Genomic DNA, 24,709 nt, shown 5'->3' with positions numbered 1-24,709 from the left:
ATTCATTGGTGCTCTTTACACCACAACATCATTTTTGAAATTACTTCTGTGGTGTTTGTTATGTAGGGGATGAAAAGGCTTTCAAGAATATTGTGTTAAAATTAAGTTAATGATACTTTATACTTTAACCGTATTAGGCTTTCCTCAGTATTCAGTTAGGTCGTCACATTTTTTTTCAGTTCTGATGTTTTAGCATCTTTCTGCTTGTTCTTCTGTCTTTATCTCCTTAGGTAAACAATAACGAGTCATTAGTGCCACTGTATGTTGAGTGCCTAAGACTCTGTGGAAACTGGTTGGCAGAAACATGTTTAGAAAGTCCTGGCACCATCATGCAGAAGTATTTAGAAAAGGTGAGAATAAGAAAATAAACAATGACTTGTGTGCAGTAGTGACATATTTGGGGAACAAACTTGTCTCTCAGCCCCAAAATAATGAAACTAATGCAGACCAAAGAAAAGGGCCATTCTAATGGCTAAACATCATAATGCTTAGCAAGTTTAGTTAGAGTGTGCTTGCTCAAAATAAATACGTACATCAATCATTCGTCTGAGTTCCATTAATTATCATGGCATTGAGCCATCCCATAATGCGCAACCTTTATTCTCCATTGCAGAATGCAGACACTAAATTAAAATCAAAATTATCCCAAGGGGCTTTCGTAAGAAACTGTCAAGTTTATTTTTAATAACATCATCACTCATCTCTGAAGCCCTTTTCCCTGTAAACAAACCTAAGTTGTATACTTAACTATTTTGACATCCTCAGTCTGTAATAGGTATTACAGTGCCTAATTGTTGCCATTTCATTTTTCAGGCTGTGACTCTTAGTATTCAACACAAGGACACAGTTCACAATGGGAAGATGGAAGCATTTTTATCATTGGCACGTTTCTCAGATGCACAATATCAGAGTATTGATAACTACATGAAATCATCTGAGTTTGAAAACAAACGTGCACTCCTTAAGAACGCCAAAGAGGAAATCCATTTGATTAAAGAACACAAATTTCAAACTAATAGGTACGCAGGTGTGAAACCATTTCTCATGAAGACAGTTCATGTGCATACTTTGCAAAACAGCATAACATTAAAATCTTCCATATTGATCCACAGTCTTTTAAACTTACAGGACTATATTACAATCGTCCACTTTGATTAATTTGAGCTGGTCTCCCACATTCTACCCTCTAAGCTTGAGGTCATCCAAAACTCTGCTGCCCTTGTCTTACCTCGCACCAAGTCCCGTTCCCCTATCACTCCTGTGCTCGCTGACCTACATTGACTATTGGCCAATCAATGTCTTGATTTTAAAATTCTCACCTTTGTTTTTAAATCCATGGTCTTGCCCCTGCCTATTTCTAATTTCCTCCAGTTCCAAAACCCTCTGGAAACAAGGAAATAGCAGAGACTTTGAACAAGTATTTTCTATCTGTCTTCACAGTAAAGACAAGAATAGTAGAAAATCAATGGGCAAAAAAGAGGGAGGAATTTAAACAATCACAGTTACTAGAGGAAAAGTACTAGGAAAACTAATGAGACTACTTGCTGGCAAGTCCTCTGGACCTGATGGTCTACGTGGTCTTAAAAGAAGTGGCTGCAGAGATAGTGGATGCATTGGTTATAATCTTGCAAAACTCCCCAGATTCGGGAAAGGTTTCAGCAGATTGGAAAACTGCAAATGTACACATCGATTCAAGGAATGGGGAAGACAGAAATCAGAAAGCTATAGGCCAGTTAGCCTAACACTTATCTTTGGCAAAATGCTAATATCCATTGTTAAGGAGGGAGTAACAGAACATTTAGAAAATCATAATTCAATCAAGCAGAGCCAACATGGTTTTATGAAAGGTTTGACAAATGTATTAGCGTTCTTTGAGGATGTTACATGCAGGGTGGACAAAGGGGAACCAGTAGATGTAATGTATTTGGATTTCCAAAAGGCATTCAATAAAGTAACTTGCAAAAAAAGTTGCCCAAGATAAGAGCTCATAGTGTGGGGGGTAATTCATTGACATGAATGGAGGATTGGCTAACTAACAAGAAAGACTGAGTTGAGATAAATGGGTCATTCTCAGATTGGCAAACTAACTCATGGAGTGCCACAAGGATCAGTGGAGGGGCCTCAACAATTTATGATCTACATTAATGACTTGGATGAAGGGACTGACTGTATTGTAGCCAAATTTCCTTATAATACGAAGATAGGTAAGGAAGCAAGTTGTGAGGAGGATACAAAGAGCCTGCAAAGCAATATATGTAGGTTAAGTGAGTGGGCAAAAAATGGACAGATGAGTATAACGTGGGAAAATGTGAAGATGTCCACTTTGGCAGGAAAAATTGAAGAGCAGTATATTATTTAATTGGAGAGAAACTACAGATTGCTGCATTACTGAAGGATCTTGGTGTCTTTTATATGAATCACAAAAAGCTAGCATGCGGGTGCAGCTGGTAATTAGGAAGGCACATGGAATATTGGCCCTTATTGCAAGGAGGATGGAGTATAAAAGTAGGGAAGCCTTGCTACAACTGTACAGGGCATTGGTGAGACCACACTTAAACTACTATGTACAGTTCAATAAGGAGTGCAAGAGAGAGAGCTGGAGAAGCACCAGGCATACCTAAAAATGAGGGACCAACCTGGTGAAGCTAACAACATAGGACTGCATGCATGCTAAACAGTAGAAGCAGCAAGCAATAGACAGAGCAAAGCAATACCACAACCAACAGATCAGGTCAAATCTCTGCAGTCCTACACATCTAGCCTTGAATGGTTGGGGACAATTAAACAACTAAATATTCCCATCCTCAGTGCTGGGGGAGCCCAGTACATTAGTGTAAAAGACAAGGCTGAAGCATTTGCAATCATCTTCAGCCAGAAGTGCCAAGTGGATGATCCACCTCGGCAGTGTCCTGAGCTCCCCAGTTTCATAGATGCCAGTCTTCAACCAATTCAAATTACTCGATGTGATATGAAGAAACGGCTGAAGGCACCAGATACTGCAAAGGCTATGGGTCGTGACAACATCCAGCAGTAGCACTTAAGACTTGTGCTCCAGAACTAGCCACGCCCCTAGCCAAGTTATTCCAGTACAGCCACATCACTGGCATCTATCTGACAATGTAGAAAATTGCCCAGGTATGTCCTTTCAACAAAAAAGCAGGGTAAATCAAATCCAGCCAATTACCGCCCCAGCAGTCTACTCTTGATCATCAACAAAGTTGTGGAAGATGTCATCAACAGTGCTATCAAGCAGCACTTAGCCAGCAATAACTTGCTCACCAACACTCAGCTTGGGTTCAGCAAGGGCCTCTTGGCTCCTGACCTTATTACTGCCCTTGAAACCAAGGCAGCATTTGACCGAGTGTGGCATCAAGGAGCTCTAGCAAAATTGAAGTCATTGAGTATTAGGCAGAAAACTCTTCACTGACTGGAGCTATCCCTAGCACAAAGGAAGATGGTTGTTGGAGGCCATGCATCTGTCCATGACAGTATCGGTAGGAGTGACCACTGCACAGTCCTTGTGGAGAAGAAGCCCCCTCTTCACAGTGAGGATACCCTCCATTGTGTTGTGTGGCACTACCAGTGTGCTAAATGGGATAGATTTTGAACAGATCTAGCAACTGGGCAACCATGAGGCACTGTGGGCCATCAGCAGTAGCAGAATTGTATTCGAACACAATCAGTAACCTCATAGCCAGGCATATCCCCCAATCTACCATTACGACCAAGCCAGGGGATCAATCCTGGTTCAATGGAAAGTGCTGGAGGGGATGCCAGGAACAGCACCAGGCATACCTGAAAATGAGATGTCAAACTGGTGAAGCTACAACACAGTCAACACCTGCGTGCCAGACAGCATAAACAGCAAGTGAAAGACAGAGCTAAGCGATGCCACAACCAACGGATCAAATCCAAGCATAGCAGTCCTGCCACATTCAGTTGTGAATGGTGGCAGACGATTAAACAACTCACTGGAGAAGGAGGCTCCACAAATATCCCCATCCCCAATGATGGGGGAGCCAAGCACATCAGTGCAAAAGATAAGGCTGAATCATTTGGAACAATCAGAAGTGGCAAGTGGATGATCCATCTTGGCCTCCTCCAGAGGTACCCAGCATCACAGATGCTAGTCTTCAACCAATTCGATTCACTCTGCGTGATATCAAGAAATGGTTGAAGGCACTGGATACTGCAACGGCTATGGGCCCTGACAATATTCCGGCAATAGTACTGAAGACTTGTGCTCCAGAACTTGCTGCACACCTAGCCAAACTGCTCCAGTACAGCTACAACACTGGCACCTACCCTGTAATGTGGAATATTGCCCTGGTGTGTCCTGTCAACAAAAAGGACAAATCCAACCCGGCCAATTACCATCCCATCAGTCTACTCTCGATCATCAGTAAAATGATGGAAGGGTTCATCAACAGTGCTAACAAGCAGCATTTGCTTAGCAGTAACCTGCTCACTGACGCTCAGTTTCAGTTCTGCCAGGCTCACTCAGCTCCTGACCTCACTACAGCCTTGGTTCAAACATGGCCAAAAGAGCTGAACTCCAGAGGTGAGGTGCAAATGCCTGACCTTGTCATCAAGGCTGCATTTGACCGAGTGTGGCATCAAGGAGACCTAGCAAAACTGGAGTCAATGGGAATCAGGAGTCATACCAGCACAGAGCAAGATGGTTGTGGTTGTTAGAGGTCAATCATCTCAATTCCAGGACACCACTGCAGGGGTGGTTACCGTTGGTCAGAAAATTAACTGGACCAGCTATATAAATACTGTGGCTACAAGAGCAGGTCAGAAGTTGAGAATTACGCAGTGAGTAACTCACCACCTGACTCCCCAAAGCCTGTCCACCACCTTCACGGCACAAATCAGGAGTGTGATAGAATACTCTCCACTTGCCTAGATGAGTGCAGCTCCAACAATACTCGAAGCTCGACACCATCCAGGACAAAGCAGCCGTCTTGATTGGCACCCCATCCACTACCTTAAACATTCACTCCCTCCACCACTGATGCACAGTGTGTACCCTATACAAGATGCACTGCAGCAACATGTCAAGGCTCCTTCAGCAGCATCTTCCAAACCTGCAACTTCTACCACCTAAAAGGACAAGGGCAGTAAATGCGTGTGATCACCACCATCTGCAAGTTCCTTTCCAAGCCCCACACAATCCTGACTTGGAATTATATCACCATTTCTTCACTGTTGCTGAGTCAAAATCCTGGAATTCCCTTCCGAACAGCACTTTAGAGTACCTACACCAGATAGACCACAATGGTTCAGGAAGGTAGCTCACCAGCACCTTCTGAAAGGCAGTTAGGGATGAGCAACACATGCTAACCTCACTAACCATGCTCACACCCCACAAAAGTAAAAAAAAAGTTTTGGTCTCTTTATTTAAGGAAGGATATTCTTGCTTTGGAGGCAGTCAGAGGAGGTTCAGCAGGTTGATTCCTGGGTTGAAAGGTTAGTCTTAAGAGGAAAGGTTGAGCAGGTTAGGCCTATACACATTGGAGTTTAGAAGAATGAGAGGTGATTTTATTGAAACATAAAAGATTGTGAGAGGACTTGACAGGGTAGATGCTGAAAGGATGTTTCCCATCATGGGGGAATCTGGAACTAGGGCACACAGTTTCAGAATAAGGGGGTCCCCCATTTAAGACTGGATGAGGAGGAATTTCTTCTCTCAGAGGGTTGTTAATCTTTGGAATTCTCTTCCATTGAGAGCTGTGGAGGCTGGATCATTGAATATATTTAAGGCTGAGTTAGATTTTTGATCTACAGGGGTTACGGGGGGGCAGGCAAGAAAGTGGAGCTAAGGCCGCAATCAGATCAGCCATGATCTTATTGAATGGCAGAGCTGGCTCTAGGGGCCAAATGGCCAACAGCTCAGATTTCTTATACTTTTATGAGATATCTGCACTCCTCTAATTCTGGCCTCTTGAGCATCCTCAAATTTAATTGTTCCACCGTTGGTGGCCGTGCCTTCAATTGCTTAGACGCCAAGCTCCAAAATATCCGCCTGACACCCCTCTGGCTCTCTAACTTACTTTCCTCCTTTAAAATACTTCTGAAAGCACATCTCTTTAATATGACCTTATATCTCCTTATGTGGCTTGGTGTCACACTTCATTTTATAATTCTTCTGTGAAATGCCTTGGGATGCCTCATTATGTTCAAGGTGCTATATAAATACAAGTTGTTGTTGGTTCCAGTTAAGTGCCCTGGTCTTTTCTGTCTAATGGCATTTATGTCCTCTAGCCATTACATGGCATATGCCCTTTTGGTTCACAAAGCACCATTAGGGTTTTTTTTTAGGTCTTCCTTCATATTATGGGGCTAAATTTTGCTGTCGGCGAGCAGGGGGCGGGACCCGCTCGCGAACACGCAAAATGACGCGGGATGACGTCAGGGGGAACCCCCGACATCATCCCGCCCCATTTAAATTTTCAGGAAGGTGGGGGCACAGCCAAATCAGCTGTGCGCTTGCCGACCTGTCAGTGGCCACTTGAGGCCATTGACAGGATCATTTAAACAATTAAAGGACCTGCCCGTCCAACCTTAAGGTTGCTGTGCAGGCCAGGAGCCCCGGCGGGGAATAGAAAGAGCATGAAACCTCATCCTCTGGTGGATTGAGGTTTCATGTAGGGTTTAAAAAACTTAATAAAGTTTTAGTGAAATTTATTAACATGTCCCATTTCGTGTGACATTGTCATATGAGGGGGACATGTTAAGGATTTTTTTACTTTTCTATTTTTAATGTTTGTACAAGTGTAAGTGATCTCCCTGAGGCAGCACTTAGCCTCAGGGAGATGTGCACTCTTTCGTGCGCATGTCCGAAAGAGCGCACTCTCACATTTGGGGAATCTCCCCCCCTCCACCCACCCCACCTCCTGCCTGCCCCCCCGCCTGCACAGGAAGCGCTTCCTGCCAGGCGTTACGCTGGGTGGGCCTTAATTGGCCCGCCCACTTAAAATGGCAGCGGGGCCCGCTTCTCCGACGGGGATCAGCTCCCCGCCCGCCGGAGATTGGGTCGGGCCCGCCCGCCCAGCAGGCAGAAAATTCTGCCCATGGAGTTGATCCACTGATATCAAAATATAGAATTGTTAAAGCAGTTCCATAAGGAGCCCCGTAAGTTAGATTCAAAGATTGGTCTGGGTTCGGAACAGGAATTGTGTGATCCACAAATGTCGATACTGGTGGCATTCATTACTCCTTCTAGGTTAGTCAAACCAATTTAAAACGTGGAGCTAGTCTGTGACAGGACAAGCAGCTGCATGCTTTTCCATAGGAACGGGAAGAGAAATCCCAGGGATGCATCCTGCTGGAATTCTCCAGCACTAACTATCCTGTCCTCCTGGTTAGTGAAGGACACGTAATGATAAGTGGCCCAAATGGAAGAAAATGCAGAGAGCCAAACTGTCTGAAAGTTTGGGAAAAGACAACTTTCCTCAGTTGATTTTTGACACATTCTAAACGTTTTCTGGTTACTAGATATGTGGTGAAGATACAGCGAGAATGTGAATTAGATGAACGAGCAATGTGTGCATTGCAAGAGGATCGCAAGCAGTTTCTGTGTAAAGCAGTGGAGAACTACATCAATTGCTTGCAGAGTGGAGAGGAACATGACATGCGCATTTTTAGACTCTGCTCTTTGTGGCTTGAAAATTCAAGTGTCCCAGAAGTAAACAAAAACATGAAGGTAATGCTGGTAACTATGCAGAGCTTCTGATGACAAGTTGTTTAAAGTTGTTAAGATTTCTTTTGGGAGAGGGATTTATTCCTTTCTGTTCACCATTTCATATTTACTCAATCATCAAACTGAAACTCAGCCAATCTACATAGTTTCCAAACTTTTTACATGTTGTATCCCCTCTAATTTTCCCACTTTAAATATGAGTCTACCCATACTGGCAATTGTCTGAAACCTCACCCAAGTGACCAGTTTATACATCAGCTCTGAAAGTCAACAAGATGTTTGACTTGTGGGGCATGAAGAATAAGCCAATTCTGTTTCCAGCCACCATCCACAAACTTGATCCAGCAGGAGATATTTGGATAAGAAAAAATTTGGAAATTTGGCTATTTTTTTTTTTCCTTTCACCTCAGGCCAAGGGAATCTTATATTAGAAGAGAAGCATGACTTTTACAAATTTTAAAGAACTGGTTTTGAATAGGTTTGCTGCCTTTTCTCCCTGTCTGCTCTCAATGGTTGTACCTATTTCCAACAAAGACAATAGGAACTGGTGTGCTCCTAGGACTATGGCATTTTATAACTCACTAGTACAGACTGACGAATACAACTCGGGTGGCTTGTCCCTCTAATATCCCTTCACTCTCCTGACCACAAATCCTGCCATTCAGTTCTTCCTCCTTTTCACATTTGTGTTGAATGGCTCAACAGTAACCTATTGAGATGGTGTACTTGCTTTCAGCAGTTACGAGACTATTGGAGGACTCTTTAGGAAACCCAATGTATGGGAATCAAAGACCACCCTGGAATAAGAAAAAATGCCTGAGCAAGGAAATCACAGAATCTGTAAGGCATCTCTTATTCCAGGGTGATCTTTGATTTTCATACACTGGGTTTCCTAAATAGCCCTCCAAAAGTCTTGGAACTGATGACCATTGGGAAGCTTCCTGGTACGGTACTGACCCAAAAGCTTCATATAAGCTAAAAACAGTCATGGAATGGGCTAAATTTACCACCTCTTCATAACTCAATGGATGAGATTTGACTAATGAAGGAGTGGTAAATTTAGCCCTAGGTATTGATGTCTGCCTGTCTTTTTATATTTGTATTGAGAATTTACATCCCCCTTCCTTTGATACAGCTATAATGAAATTACTTAATTAAAGATGGGCACTTATTGCATTGCATTCTGATGAAAGGTCACTGACCTGAAACGTTAACTCTTTTTCTCTCTCCATAGATTCTGCCTGACCTGAATATTTCCAGCATTTTTTTGCTTTTATTTCACATTTCCAGCATCCACAGTATTCTGCTATTGTCTCCCTTATTAAGTGATCAGTTGTTTTAAAAAAAAACTAATCTGTTTTGGATCTGGCACTTGTCCTGCTAAAGCAAAATGAACTTTTATTGTAATGCATTATTCTTTCAATTATGAGATATTTTAAATTATGTTTGATATTTCATAATTTGAAAGTTAGCATATCAGTAACTGTCACTCATGGGACTGCCAATTTCAGTCACGCAAATTAAAATGTAACGAAATTTGGAACAAGTAGCAGCTATTTGTGCTGTAAAACCTGCCCCCTCCCTACAAAGCATAAAGTCACCTCTGGCTTGGACTCCATACCACCTAACCTCATAAGGAAAGTTCTACACAAATCCTTCCCGACCTTAAGAGTTGTTATGAAGATATTACATTGTTCACAAAAGCTAAAACTTAAAAAAAAATGTGCTAACACTCTTGTTAAGCTGTGCTACTTCACTTGGCAATTAATATAGTAATGTTTATATTTGTTATAATTTTGATGAAAACTGGCACTAAGTAGGTGCTGTGCTAATAAGACACACCGGTTTGTCTGATTTTAACCCATTACTTTGAGATTAATTGATTATTACATAATTTATACTTCCCTGGAGGCACTAAAACAGACAACTGCAGGTTTGGCTCTCAGGCACCAATTAGAAGCAATTTTTATGGAGTAGTATATACGATGTGCACTGTGCTGTCTGGCACATAACAGAGTATTTCAGGATGGTTTGGGGACTGAATGGAAGGGCACGCAGTTCTCAAACGGTGGAGGAGGTCCGGAGGAGGAAGGACGTCCTATACCTGCAGAGTTGGAAGGACTCCACCTTGACCCTCTCTCCTGCAGCAACTGGTGTTGCTCTGCCTGTCCTTCTGTCTTCCTCCCATTCCATGACCAGACCAAGGTGCCCCCCTGGCAAAATGCCCATGTGCAAGTGGCCCCATTCTTCTGATGGATGATTCCTATAAGGTGGAGTAGCACAGCACTTATTCTCTTGAGGCGAAGTCCTTGGGAGTCAGCTCTGAAGAAGAGTCATATGGACTCAAGACGTTAACACTGTTTCTCTCTCCACAGATGCTGCCAGACCTGCTGAGATTTTCCTGCATTTTCTGTTTTTATTCCTTCGGGAGTTTACTGATTAAATCATAGAATGGTTACAGGACAAAAGGAGGCCATTTGGCACATCATGTCCATGCTGGCTCCCTGCAGGAGCAATTCACTTAATGCCACGCCCCTGCTTTTTCCCCATAGCCTTACTAATTTTTCCTTTCCAGATGATGATCCAGTTCCCTTTTGAATCCCTGGATTGAACCTGCCTCCACCACACTTCCAAGCAGTGCCAGATCCCATCTACTTGCTGCATGGAAATTTTTTTCATGTTGTCATTGCTTCTTTTGCCAAATACCATAAATCTGTGCACTCTGATTTTCAATCCTTCCACCATTGGGAACATTTTTTCCCTATCTACTGTGTCCAGACTCCTCATGATTTTGAATACCTCTATCAAATCTTCTCTCAACCTTCTCTTCTCCAAGGAGAACAGTCCCATCTTCTCTGATCTATCTACATAACTGAAGTCCCTCATCCCTGGAACAATTCTCATGAATCTTTTCTGCACCCTCTATAATGGTTTTACATCCTTCAAAACCTTTCACACAAAAGTGTGGTGCCCAGAACTGGTAGCAATACTCCAGTTGATAGAGTGTTGGTGAAGTCTTGACAAAGTACCTCAGAAAGTCTCCCAATGTGTCTCCAAAGTGTCCTCCAAGCCATCAGCAACAAGAGAACAATGGAAGTTGAGCATAGTTTAAGTTGTGCCCAAAGTCCTCAGCAATGAGTTGTTTATTCCTATTCAGCCAGTCGCTGTGAGGTGGGCTCATTAAAAAGAGGGAAAAAAAGACTTGCTTTTTATAGTGTTTTTCCTGCCACCGGACATCAAAGTGCTTTGCAGCCATTGAAGTATTTTTTGAAGTGTAGTCACTGTTGTAATGTAGGAAATACACCAGCCAATTTGCACACAGCAATGTGAAAATTGACCAGATAAACTGTTATTGTCATGTTTATTGTGGAATAAATATTGGCCGGGACACTGGGGATAACTCCCCTCCACTTCATTGAAATAGTGCTATGGAATCTTCTACATTCACCCAAGCAGGCAAATGGGATCTCAGTTTAATGTCTCATCCGAAAGATGGCACCTCTGACAGTGCAACACTCCTTCAGTACAGCACTGGAGTGTCAGCCGTGATTTTTCTGTTCAAGCCCTGGAATGAGACTTGAACCTTGCCACTCAGAGGTGAGAGTGCTACCAACTGAGCCATGGTTGACACAATAATTGAAGCACTGAAATGCCATGTACCTTCTTCTAAAGAATGCTAGCAGGCCATTTTATTATCAATCAGGTTCTTAATGATCCTCTTGGTAGATGAAAGTAGCATGTGCTTCAGGTCCTTTACCAAGATGGCATCTTGCACTAAAGGCTGTTTAAACAGGGTTGCAGCTCAAGACCCCATCTTAGCCACCTCGGAAGCTCTTTAGCACCTAATTTATCCAGGGAAAGTCACTTCTCTCCCACCCCCATCAAATTATTTTAAGCAAGTAAACAAAATACAAACCAAAATCTAGATTTAAAATTGTTTGAGCTGTTTGTACTTTGCACAACAGGAAGGGCTAAAAAGCATTCTTACCTTTTTTGACTTCCCTTTTTAACAGAAAGGTGTAGAAAAGATTCCATCTTACAAGTTTTTACCTTTAATGTACCAGCTGGCTGCTCGTATGGGAACAAAGATGCCAGGAGGGCAAAAGTTTCATGAAGTATTAAACAAGGTACTCTGTTTTTGTTTGTCCACAACCTACTACAATTGGGGCCAAGAAAATATGTTTCTGGGACTTTTTAGCTTTTTTTTCTGAAGGTGATTATTCTCTCCATCAAATGGATACGTTTCTAATAGATTTGTGGATGGTTCGATATGGGGCTCCCAAAGTTCTGAGGCAGCAATGTCAAGTGGAGCCACTGGCTCACTCACTGTCTCTCTCTGGGGCCATACTAATTTTAAACATTAAAATGGAGTCACAGTAGGAAAACGTTTGGGATGGCCTGATTATTTGGATGCTGCTGTTGGCCCTTGCATGCAAAACTGTGTATGATCTTAAATCTTGTACAATTTTTTTTGTAATCTTAACTACTGCAAAGTCTAGGAATACACATTATTACTCAGTGGGATTGTTCCGTTGGTAATGACCTGATTCATGAATAATCAGAGCAATATAGGTAGGGCAGGATAGTTTTACATTATCTTTAATTCAGTATTTTTGATCTGCAATCCAATTCTCTTCTAAATGGGTTTTGGGACAAACAATCAAAAAATGTATTTCTTTTATAAAATTGCTTCATGAAAACTTTGTTAAAGATTGTTGGTAGGCAGGTCATTGTCCTACATATTTAATCACTGCTGCACTGTTCAATTCTAAATTTCAGCTGAGCTGTCAGAGAAAAGCAATAGTGAAGCCCTTCCTTAGAGGAAATGGTCAAATTGGATGGCAATTTGACCCTGTTAGTCATAGATATAGTGGGAGAATGTTGGGGACAGCAATATTGTATGGGATTTGGAGAGGGTAAAAGGAGCGCAGAGTTTTTTCTTACAAAAACAGGAAGGGGAAATAAAAATAATTCATTGTTCAAAAGTAGTTCAGCAAGTGATTTAGTTTAAAAGGCTTTAGTTGGTCAAAACATAGACATAAGAGCTGAACTTCAGAGGTGTGGTGAGAGTGACTGCCCTTGACATAAAGGCAGCATTTGACTGAGTGTGGCATCAAGGAGACCTAGCAAAACTGGAATCAGTGGGAATTGGGGGAAACTCTCCGCTGGTTGGAGTTATACCTAGCACAAAGGAAGATGATTGTGGTTGTGGGAGGTCAATCATCTCAGTTCCAGGACATCATTGCAGGAGTTCCTCAGGGTAGTGTCCTAGGCCCCACCATATTCAACTGCTTCACCAATGACCTTCCTCCATCATAAGGTCAGAAGTGAGGATATTCGTTGATGATTGCTGCACAGTGCTCATCACCATTCGAGACTCTTGAGATACTGAAGCAGTCCATGTCCAAATGCAGCAAGTCCTGGACAATGTCCAGGCTTAGGCTGACAAGTGGCAAGTAGCATTCGCGTCACACGAGTGCAAAGATCATCTCCAACAAGAGAGAATGTATCCATCGCCCCATGATGTTCAATGGCATTGCCATCACTGAATCCCCCACTATCAACATCCTGGGGGTTATTATTGACTAGAAACTGAACTGGATCAGCCATATAAATACTGTAGCTACAAGAGCAAGCCAGAGGCTAGGAATCCAGCAGTGAGTAACCCACCTCCTATCTCCCCAAATTCTGTCCAGCATCTACAAGGCACAAGTCAGGAGTGTGATGGAATACTCTCTGCTTACCTGGATGAGTGCAGCTCCAACAACACTCAAGAAGCTTGACACCATCCAGGACAAAGCAGCCCACTTGATTAGCGCCACATCCAAAAACATTCACTCCCTCCACCACCAATGCACAGTGGCAGCAGTGTGTACCATCTACAAGATGCATTGCAGGAACTCACCAAGTCTCCTTCGACAGCACCTTCCAAACCCAGGACCGCTACCACCTAGAAGGACAAGGGCAGAAGACACTTGGGAACACCACCACCTGGATGTTCCCCTCCAAGCCACTCGCCATCCTGACTTGAAAATATATCGCCGTTACTTCACTGTCGCTGGGTCAAAATCCTGGAGCTCCCTCCCTAACAGCACCGTTGGTGTATCTACACCACATGGACTGCAAACGTTCAAGAAGGCAGCTCACCACCACCTTCTCATTGGCAATTAAGAGTGGGCAATAAATGGTGGCCTAGCCAGTGACGCCCACACCCCCACGAATGTTGCTGGGCTTTTACCAGCCCTCTGGAGATGGGCTGGGAGTCGGGAGGGAAGCCTGACATCTTCCCACCGCCATGAGATGTTTTGGACAATGGAAATAGCATTAGGTTGGTTGCCTGCCAGCAGGAAGCAGGTGACCAGTAATCCAATTAACTGGCCTATTAATGGCCAATTTACATCCCTGTTGCCATGTTACTGGTATTGGAACAGCCCACATGCGTCAGGAGACTGCCAGGTACATGAAGGTGGCCACCCAGCTGTTTCCCAGGTAGTGTTGGGGGAGCCTTCCTTTTTTGAATGCTCAATGGCCCAAGGCCTGGCAGCAATTGCCCGACACTGTTGTTGGAGGGTTCGCCCCTCCGATCTTGGGGCCAGCCTACCTGGCCCCGCTATATTAAGAAACTTTCTTCTCGACAGTTCAATCTGAAGGCCTCCCCTCCTCTCCTTTGCAGCCTCAGCGGTGGCCACCTATATCAGTGGTGATGCCAGCCTGCTGATTGGGCTTGGGGCCTGCATTTGGCCCCGGCAGATCCTTCGAGTAAAATTCCAGCTTGTGTTTCCTTCAGTGAATTCCATTTCATGATTTAACAATACACGCTCATAACTTTACTTTCTATTAATATCACAGCTAATTGAAAGAACTTCATTGGATCACCCTCATCACACGCTATTTATTATCTTGGCTTTATCCAATGCAAACAAAGATGACATTCTAGGAACACCTGAAGTGCTGAAGAGAGGGAAGCATACAAGAAAAGATTTGTCTCATCTGGATCAGGTTTGTTGGTAAAACATGATAAATGATTGGAACTAAATTAATCCTCTGTACAGACTCTGGAATCTATGATTTGTGTTAAGTGAGTTTGTAGTTTTCTAGCGCACCATTGATTGACCACCCAGTCTGTCTTATTCATGGGATCTGGAGAGGCTTCCTGCTGTGCTCCAAATAACCTTGCTATGCAGTGCTGAAACGAGTGGCCATGACTGGACAAGAAGCAAAAGCCATTGAAAGATATAACTTGTATCTACACAGTTCCTCCCATGCCTTCAGGGTGTCCCAATGTTTCATAGCAAATTAGTTACTTTTCAAATGTAGCCATTGTTATATAGGCCAGCATAGTAGCCATATTTTGCAAAACATTTTCCCACAAATCAGAAAAACTGCTAATTAATCTGTTTTGTTGTAGTTGTTTCAAGGTTAATATGGACCAGGATTTCCCCACTCTGCTTTGAAAAGTGTTATTGAATTTTTTATATTCATCTGTGAGTAGTCAGTCATCTCCCCTGACAAATGGTACCTTCAACAATGCAGAACTTCCCCAGCATCACACTGGAGTGTCTGCTTAGATTATCGTGGTGTGGTGCTTGAATTCAGGACTCTGACTCAGAGGGTCTGTACTGATAGGCTGTGCCATGTTAGCAGGTTAAACTGCAGCAGAACCCTTTTGCACACTTGACTCCTGGCTATCTATGTCTTAGCTCTCTGCACTTGAGTGAGTGGAGCGAGAATGTGCACGCCATATTGGGAAAACAAAAGCTCCATCTGTGTGGATTTTTCAGTAGCTTGGTCTGAAGTGTCTTTCATATGGTTGTGGCTTTTCGCATGGGTGACCCCTCCTCCAAAGTTATTTTTTTTCAAAAAAATGTACTGATTCATTTCATTTGTGACCTGCCGCAAATCTGTATTTTGGAGTTTAGGGTCTCTTTCACACTTGCAAGAACACTGATATTTCATAGATGGGGAATCTGTAATAATAATATTCGGTTTTTGTCTGTCCAGAATGTTTTGATTGGTCAGTTTAAGGGGTGTGTCTGTTGATAGGTAGTGTCTGGTGCAAGCGGAGGACTGGTGTGTGATGCAAGTGTGGCTACAAACACTTGCTAGTGGCAGCAGTGATGGGGTGGGGAGGTGTTGGTGGAGAATGAAAACAGCAGAAGGCAAGGGGAGCCCAACAACAAAGTTACCCTGGCTGGAGAGATTGCTTCCATGAGGGATGGAGTGGGATTGATGAGAGGGATGGGGATAACATGGGAGAGATGAAGTGGCACGGGAAGGGATGGATGAGATGATGAAATTGGTTGTGTGTGGCAAAATGGCAAGGCAGTTATTTGATGCAACTTATTATTCCAAAGCTATTCTTTGAGCTAAAAATGAACATTCATTAGATTTTAATTAAAAAGCTTTAGAACAGCTGTCAGGTGAGTGAAAAGAATACATTTTTCGTTGATTCTGGTGATGAAGATGATGATTACAGTCTCCAGTATATCCTCTATAGTTTCTACACAGTCTAATTCTATGAGCACGCCGCATAAACCTAGACTTGATGAAGGAGCAGTTGTAATGTTGGTATCAAACTTGAATCCTAAAGGAGGACTTAATCACGGAACGAGATTAGCAGTTAGGAAGCTGTTTTCTTTTAGATGGTAAATTCTGAAATTATAATAGGCAAATTTCAAGGAAATAGTGCTCATTCCTCAGATAATATTGAGCCATCAGATATAAACCTGCCTTTTCAGCTCAGGAGAAGACTTTCATATTTAGTGACTGATTCTTGACAAAATTTGTATTTGTTTTCCTAGGGCTGTTTTTACACAATGGACAGCTTTATGTAGTTTTTTTCCAGGCTGCGAAGTTTTGATTCTGTTAGAATCTTTGGTAAAAAAAAACTAGAAATCCTGTAGTTAAAGAAGCACTGTTGCAGTAAAGATGCTAATTTGACCCATTCCAAATGTTTTGTGGATCTCTCCATTAGTCTACATTTCAGATTGCCTTTAAGCCTTCATTCAGTTACACTTCATTGCATTGCTTTAGGGAAGAATGGATGCTGCCAGCAACATAATAAACAAAGTGCGAAAATCTAAAGCTAAAATGGTAAAGAATATGGAGAAATTATGTGATGCCTTAATCACCCTTGCAAACATGGATGCCACTAAATGGAAGATGGAGAGAAGTAAGTATTCAATGAATATAAGTAATACATTGTTTAATAACCCTGGTTTTAAACTTGGCAGACAAGAATATATGAAAACCCACATCAGAAAAGGGCAATTGTTTTGAATCAGTCATGCTGAGCCCTGATATTAAGGATATCCATAGAGTATTGGGTTCTTGAAGTGCTTTGCCTCACTTTCATCTTTCAGGCTGTTTTTGTTTGTCTATTATTGTCCCTCTCCTGAGTAATAGTTCCATGTAAAAGATGGATGAGCTGTCCTAGTCTTGTTACTACCACAAGAGAAGGAATATAATTCCATTAGATGCTATTGCTAGAAAAGGGTATCTATAAGGCTATCCCAGGTCCGTTGTGCTCTAACATTTGTCAAAGTGTGAAGGGGTTTTCAAAGCACAAAGGAGGCTTAGATACCCTCACCTCCTAAAAGCGTTCTGATATTTGGCATGGTCACTTAAGCTACCTGTTAGGGGAAGGAAGCGGACAGAAATTTTGTAAAGGCTTCACTTTGGAGCTTATATGTGGTTGAGTAAATTATTGGTGGTCTTTGGAAGGAATTGGCCTGAGATTTTTCTTGTTTCATGCTTTCCTGCATTCTTAAAGTTTCGGATAATGAATCACTTCAGTATAACCGTACCTTTTTGGTTTATTTTGTTCTCTCCAGAAGCCATTGATATTCCTTCAACGCAGCCTATCACAAAATTAAAAGATCTTGATGAAGTTGTTATTCCCACCATGGAACTCAAGGTGAGCCAGGAATGTATCTCATTAGGGAGGATCCTGGTCAATGTTCCCTGCTGCACACAACCCAAAAGTCCCTACACAAGCCCTGCACAAGTCAGTCCCTTTAAATCGCCATATGTGCACGACTGTGCAAAACAAATTTATAGGGACCATGTTCTTAAGTAAATCACCAGCACACCCCCAAAAAATTAGAGGGAACCTTGATCCTGGCCCACAATTTATGGAAGTGTAAACCATATGAGTGCTTCCCCCTTCCAGCATCGACAGTAATTATATTGGAACCAGGATTTCTTTTAAGATTACAGATTGTTATATTAAACCATTAAGCCATTGTTGTTTGGTTTTGCAATGGACCCAGCTGTATACAATAGGCATGCAGATTTTTTTTCCTGTCTCAGTTCCTTTACAGCATTGTTTAGTTGGCAGTATTATATTGTAGTATTTGTGTGAGTCCTGACCTGTATAGTAACTATAACTTACTCGTACATCAGATTGACATTCAACTCAAAATTGGATCGGACCTGGGTCAAGCAATTGGATCTGTATTTGTGAAAGGAAAGCCACTTCAAATGGTCATGAGCAGTATTTGGACGAGGGAGTTAGTAGAAGGGTTAAAAGCTTTATCATTCTCACATTCTTGTCTGCATTTTTTAATGCATTTCCCGTCATTAGTTTACCAACTGAGAGTGCAGTAACTATCTGCCAATTTTAACTTGAACAATGCACAAAAGCTGTGGCAAGTAATTTTTCTTTTCTTCCTTGAATTTTCCCTTCCCAACTTCACCAAATGTGTCCAGCTTATCTTTGTGCAGCAGCTTGCAAAATAGTTAAGGCAGGCATTTCACCATTTAGAAAAAATGGGCTTAAGCCCACTCCCCAAAGTTCCAATGTGCTGCACCACCCTACTCTTCATGTTGACCTTATCTTTTCTTTTAGTTGATGTATTCAACCAATGATTTTAAGAAGTAAATGATGAGGCCTTCTCCAGAAGTGTATATATATATTCTATTAAAATGTGTTGCAACTAAGTAAAGGAACCTTAACTATGCATTAGTTGAGTTTTCTTTGACCTAGCAGTGCTAGATACCATCACTATGGCTGCAGAAAGCTGTCCACTAATGCATTTCAATTTGATGAGTACTTTGTACTGACTGATTCCTGATCAGATGGGCAACTGTTTGTATTTCAGAAGTATTTGTCACTTTGTGCTTATGTAATTATTTATTTGGGTTCAAATTTCAAAGATTCTTTCTGAGACAATCTAATAGGACACAGCGGATGATCTTGCATCAATGCGTTTTTTAATATCCTCTGCTAAAGTTCCTTTGTTAAAGTTTTCATTGTGAATCTTTTGTTGCTTTGTAGAGGGAAGACGTGGATTACGGGTCCATTTCATTTTTAAATAGGCTTAAAATGTAGCCTTTGCCAATGTGGCCTCATGGAACAAAGCTTAAAATACAATGAGGAGATGCAAGCATCTTCAGGGAAACCCCAAAGTGCTTTTTTGCACCCATACCAAATTTAAAGTACTTATGTGAATTTTCAGTGGTAAGTTATAAATTGTTTGAACATTTTGTGTATTTTCAGGTTGATCCATCTGGAAGATACGAAAATATAATAACTGTGAAATCATTTGGGTCTCAGTTTCGCTTAGCAGGAGGAGTGAATCTTCCAAAAATTATTGATTGTGTGGGGTCAGATGGGAAAGAGAGAAGGCAACTAGTCAAGGTAATTTATAATGGAGGAGAACAAGGGGTTTTGCTTCAATACCTGTCAGACCTGCTGAGTTTTTCCAGCAATTTTTGCTTTTGTTTCAGATTTCCAGCATCCGCAGTATTTTGCTTTTATTAAAGAGGTTTTGCTTGTATGATTTAGAACTATTGGAAAATTTGAATACACAAAAATAAGATGTAGGGAATAATTTTAATTCCTCCACAATGCTCGGGAGGGGCAGAGGATTAAATTGCTACATGCGTGAAACCAGCCCACAACCCATAAGACCATAAGACATAGGAGCAGAAACTAGGCCATTCAGCCCATCGAGTCTGCTCCGCCATTCAATCATGGCTGATAAGTTTCTCAACCCCATTCTCCCGCCTTCTCCCCGAAACCTTTGATCCCCTTACCAATCAAGAACCTATCTATCTCAGTCTTAAATACACTCAATGACCTGGCCTCCACAGCCTTCTGTGGCAATGAATTCCATAGATTCACCACTCTCTAGCTAAAGAAGTTTCTCCTCATCTCTGTTCTAAAAGGTCTTCCCTTTACTCTGAGGCTGTGCCCTCGGGTCCTAGTCTCTCCTACTAATGGAAACATCTTCCCCACGTCCACTCTATCCAGGCCTTTCAGTATTCTACAAGTTTCAATCAGATCCCCCCTCATCCTTCTAAACTCCATCGAGTCTAGACCCAGAGTCCTCAAACGTTCCTCATATGTTAAGCCTTTCATTCCTGGGATCGTTCTCGTGAACCTCCTCTGGACCCTCTCCAGGGCCAGAACATCCTTCATGAGATACGGGGCCCAAAATTGCTCACAATATTCTAAATGTGGTCTAACCAGAGCCTTATAAAGCCTCAGCAGCACATCCCTGCTTTTATATTCTAGTCCTTTCAAAATAAATGTCAACATTGCATTTGCCTTCCTAACTACCGACAAGTTAACCTTAAGAGAATCCTGGACTAGGACTCCCAAGTCCCTTTGCACTCCAGATTTCTGAATTCTCTCCCCATTTAAAAAATAGTCTATGCCTCTATTCTTCCTACCAAAGTGCATGACCTCACACTTCCCCACGTTTTATTCCATCTGCCACTTCTTTGCCCATTCTCCTAACCTGTCCAAATCCTTCTGCAGCCTCCCCACCTCCTCAATACTACCTGTCCCTCCACCTATCTTTGTATCATCTGCAAACTTAGCCAGGATGCCCTCAGTTCCTTCATCTAGATCATTAATGTATAAAGTGAAAAGTTGTGGTCCCAACACTGACCCCTGCAGAACTCCACTAGTCACCGGCCGCCATCCTGAGAAGGACCCCCTTATCCCCACTCTCTGCCTCCTGCCAGACAGCCAATCTTCTATCCATGCTAGTACCTTGCCTCTAACACCATGGGCTCTTATCTTACTGAGCAGCCTCCTGTGCGGCACCTTGTCAAGGGCCTTCTGGAACTCCAAGTAGATAACATCCATTGGCTTTCCTTTGTCTAACCTACTCGTTACCTCCTCAAAGAATTCTAACAGATTTGTCAGGCATGACCTCCCCTTGATGAAACCATGCTGACTTTGCCCTATTTTACCATGCACTTCCAAGTATTCTGAAATCTCATCCTTAATAATGGACTCTAAAATCTTACCAAGGACCGAGGTCAGGCTAATCGGCCTGTAATTTCCTGTCTTTTACCTCACTCCCTTCTTAAACAGGGGGGTTACATTAGCGATTTTCCAGTCCTCTGGGACCCTCCCTGACTCCAGTGATTCCTGAAAGATCACCACTAACGCCTCCACTATCTCTTCAGCTATCTCCTTCAGAACTTACTTAGATGTAATGGGGCTGAATTTCCATCCTAGCCTTGGGCATTTCTAGTGAAACTGCCAGACAGAGTTTGAAAATGGGGCAGATCAAAGTTCTGTAAGAATTCCATTGAAGAGAAGGCCAAGAAATTCTGATAGGAGACCATGAGCAAATCTTGTGCCTGGCGCCAGCCTCCTTCCCCTAGCCCACCATCCCAGGTGAGGGTGTCTGGAGGAGTCCTGGCTACACCAGGAAGTTCCATCAAGTCTGTCTCTTGATAGGCCAAATGGAATACAATGTCTATCGAGAGCAGGTTCCGCTTTGGCTCTTCAACAGATCCCAGAATACCTAAGTGAAAAGGTAGTGGAACCCAGAGGGGATCAAATGTGAAACAGGGGGACATCACCTTTGGCAACTGAAGGTTTCTCCAGCTCTTTTTCTGAGGCTGTTGCTGAACTTTCTCTGCAATGTTGGAACAGCTCAAACATTCTAGCCCACCATCAGCTGTTAACCATTAATCCGCACAGTGTCCTTCCCCCGATGATGCTAATGACTCCATCGCCATTATTTGAGGTGGAGTTAAGGTTTCAGACAGCTGGGAGTCTCATTCCACCAATCTTTCAGCACTCCTTTGTATCAGTTGAATAACACCAAATAATAAAGAAAAATAACTCTTGAAATATTTAATCTCATCAACTATTGCTTGCCATTACTAAGCAGCTAAAAGCAGTACTCACTGTTTCTTTCATTATCAGATTTAAATTGTATAGGTAAGCTTCCCCATTTTAGTGTTTAAAGTTGAAAACCATTGATTAAGTTTTACAAGCATCGTGAGATTGAATTATTTTATCTGTTGCTTTCAATCAAAATTCCAACTTGCATAAAATGTAAGAAGTCTTCAAAGCAAAAGTTTCTTTTATTCTGACCCATTCAAAGCCTGGCTTTGCACAGCCTTTCTTACTTTGCTGCACTCTGTCAGTTAGCCTTCCTCACTTGTGGCTTCTTATGATAATGTGTATGGTGGTGGCCCAATGGCAATCACACGCTGCTACCCAGAAGTAAATAGCTCCTGGTCTGGATGCAGACTGCAGTCTACCATTTAGGTACCCCACACTACAGCATTCACACTACAGAAAGATTCAGTGCAGATTAATACCATAGTAACAAAAGGGTTTACTTTAGTTAAAGCATAGAACACCTTACAAGTCCCAAAATTATACAAAATATGAACTTAACTAATCATAACCTAGTTGCTGCTCCCTGGGGAGCTGACGACATAAAGTTCTTGAACAAAAGGGTGTTTAGAGGTGGAAGGAACCAAGCAGGGACCATTTCTTTACAAGGAGGTGGGGAGAATGAGAGAGTGTCTCTACCATGCTATATCGTTGTGTATCTCCTTGTAGTGATCTGAATACTGCCAGTAGCCTGGGAGCAGACTGCTTGTACTTGGGAACTCTGCCTGATTTTATTTTCCCTTGTGCTAGTGTCAGTTTTAGCATTATTCCTGTTATTCCAAGATGGATCTGGGTACTAATTTTTAATTAGTTGGTTCCCATCATCACACCTCTAAACATCTTTTTGTTCAAGAGCTTTATGTTGTAATCCTATTGATTGTATAGAATGCATTGAATCTTTCTGAAGAGGAAGACTAAATGGTGAAGTGCAGCAAGGTGGTAAAGGTAATGCAAGGCCAGGCTGTGAAAGAGTCAGAATAGACAAAACTTTTGCTTTCAAGATGTCTTTTATTTTATGCAAATTGGAATTTTGATTGAATTATTTTATCTGTTGCTTTCAATCCCCTGGTACTTATTAGCCTTGTGTCTCCCTTTCTCTAACCTCCTTCAGCCATATCATCCCACTGAGCTCTCCATTTCTCAAGCTCTGACCTATTGTTCAACCCCCCTACCATTGGCAACCTTGCCTTCAGCCACCTAAGCCCTGCACCAAACATTGCTGCCCCTTCACCTTGTCTAGAATTCCCTCCCTATAACCCTCCACCTCCCTCTTCTTCTTTAAGACCCCCCTAAAATCCACCTCTTTGGCCATCTTTGGTTATCATTCTAATGTCTCCTCTTTTGGCTTGGCATCCTTTTTCTCTAACATCTCCACAAAACATCATGGGATGATTTTCCACATTAAAGGTGCTATATAAATGCAAAATGTTGCATCAGTTGACAAGGTACAGACAATGCACTATAGAGTTTGTAGCCAGTTATTAACCCAATTCAGTTGTACCTTTCTTCTCCAGGGCCGAGATGACCTGCGACAGGATGCTGTAATGCAACAGGTTTTTCAGATGTGTAATGCACTTTTGCAGAAGAATGCAGATACTAGAAAGAGGAAGCTGACTATTCGCACATACAAGGTAACCTACAATAATATACATTGCAATGGATGGCATATTGGATGATAAGTTCTGATTAATGCACCTTCAATCATGTCCCCTAAACATTTCCCATGATTTGGCATCTATTCTTCTTGTTTCCTTTCTGTAAAATTTCAGAATGTTTTCTACATATAAATCCAAGTTCTTGCCTCTGCTGCTTATCTCCTTTCCATTGCCCACCAACCCAAAGTGCCTCCCACTCCCCCTCCTAGCCTGCCCCTGACTTTTCACTTCTAGTTTCTCTCCCATCCCCTGCATGCCCTCCCTAAGATCACCCTGCCTGTCAAACCTACCTTCTGCTTCCTTAATCCCATTCTCATTAAAATGTTGACAACTCAACTTCCCTTCGTGGTCCCTGTGCTAGTTGATTTTGTAAATGGTTCTTTTTACTAAGGCGCTATCCAACTTTCTTTCAAAACTGCACTAATCGCCCTGCTCTTCAGAATTAAACTGACCTCACTGTTCACCACTCCATCTCTTAAATCAGTGCCTCTCTCACATAACGCTTGAATCCCTGTATTCAGGTTGCTGCCCCTTCCATGGCACTTGAAACAGTTTCAACAAAAGTCACAAACAACATTTTTGTGACTGGCTGTGGTGTAGCTACTCTGCTGTCTTTGACACAGTGGACCAAGTTGTCCATCTCCAATACCTCTCCCATGTTTTCCAGTTGGATGGGATTGTTCTTACTTGGTTCTACTCTTACCTATCCGATCATAGCCAGAGCATCTCTAGCAATGGCTTCTTTTCTCCGTTGTATTTCATTCCTTACTCCTTTTGTCATTGATCCATACTGGTTTTCAATTTGAGTTTAAAATTTTCTTTAAGTTCAAATGCCTCCCTCTCTTTGGGCTGGAGTTTCGCAGGGCCGGGGAGACTCCGCAGACCTTTGGCTGGGATCTGATTCCGGGATTCCCGTCCCCATTCCTGGTGTCCCCAGTTTTTGTCAGTGTGGGATAAGGGTGCAAGTCGCTATACTGCACTTTGCACTCCTGACCTAGCTGGCTCCTTTGCGGGGATAGGCATCTCCTGGTCATCCACAATTTTTGTAGAGCTGGGCCAGCTTTTCAATAAGTCCTGGGTCACCTCAGAGGTGTGAACCATAATCTGGATGAGGGAACCTTTTGAAAGGTCCATGCCCCCAATGCCAACCTGTGCCCCTCCAGTCACCCCTCTGGCCCCTTATAACTCCATGCT

The 24,709-nt window shown here is 42.5% G+C and overlaps 1 protein-coding gene across 3 annotated transcripts in view; it reads left to right on the top strand.

The window, feature by feature from the left end:
- atm (ATM serine/threonine kinase) overlaps nt 1-24,709 on the top strand; it is a 173,695-nt gene that overhangs the window by 126,468 nt on the left and 22,518 nt on the right. For all 3 annotated transcript variants that reach the window (XM_078545491.1, XM_078545493.1, XM_078545492.1), the window contains 9 exons: nt 231-350; nt 814-1,019; nt 7,501-7,708; nt 11,719-11,832; nt 14,555-14,704; nt 16,739-16,877; nt 17,539-17,621; nt 19,206-19,346; nt 23,375-23,491. In XM_078545491.1, coding sequence (XP_078401617.1) covers nt 231-350; nt 814-1,019; nt 7,501-7,708; nt 11,719-11,832; nt 14,555-14,704; nt 16,739-16,877; nt 17,539-17,621; nt 19,206-19,346; nt 23,375-23,491 — 1,278 coding nt within the window. The remainder of the gene's footprint in view (nt 1-230; nt 351-813; nt 1,020-7,500; nt 7,709-11,718; nt 11,833-14,554; nt 14,705-16,738; nt 16,878-17,538; nt 17,622-19,205; nt 19,347-23,374; nt 23,492-24,709) is intronic.

The sequence above is a fragment of the Cetorhinus maximus genome, chromosome 7, assembly GCF_964194155.1.
Source record: "Cetorhinus maximus chromosome 7, sCetMax3.hap1.1, whole genome shotgun sequence".
In the NCBI taxonomy this organism is placed as follows: Eukaryota; Metazoa; Chordata; class Chondrichthyes; order Lamniformes; family Cetorhinidae; genus Cetorhinus; species Cetorhinus maximus.
This window is presented reverse-complemented; position numbering and strand designations above follow the sequence as displayed.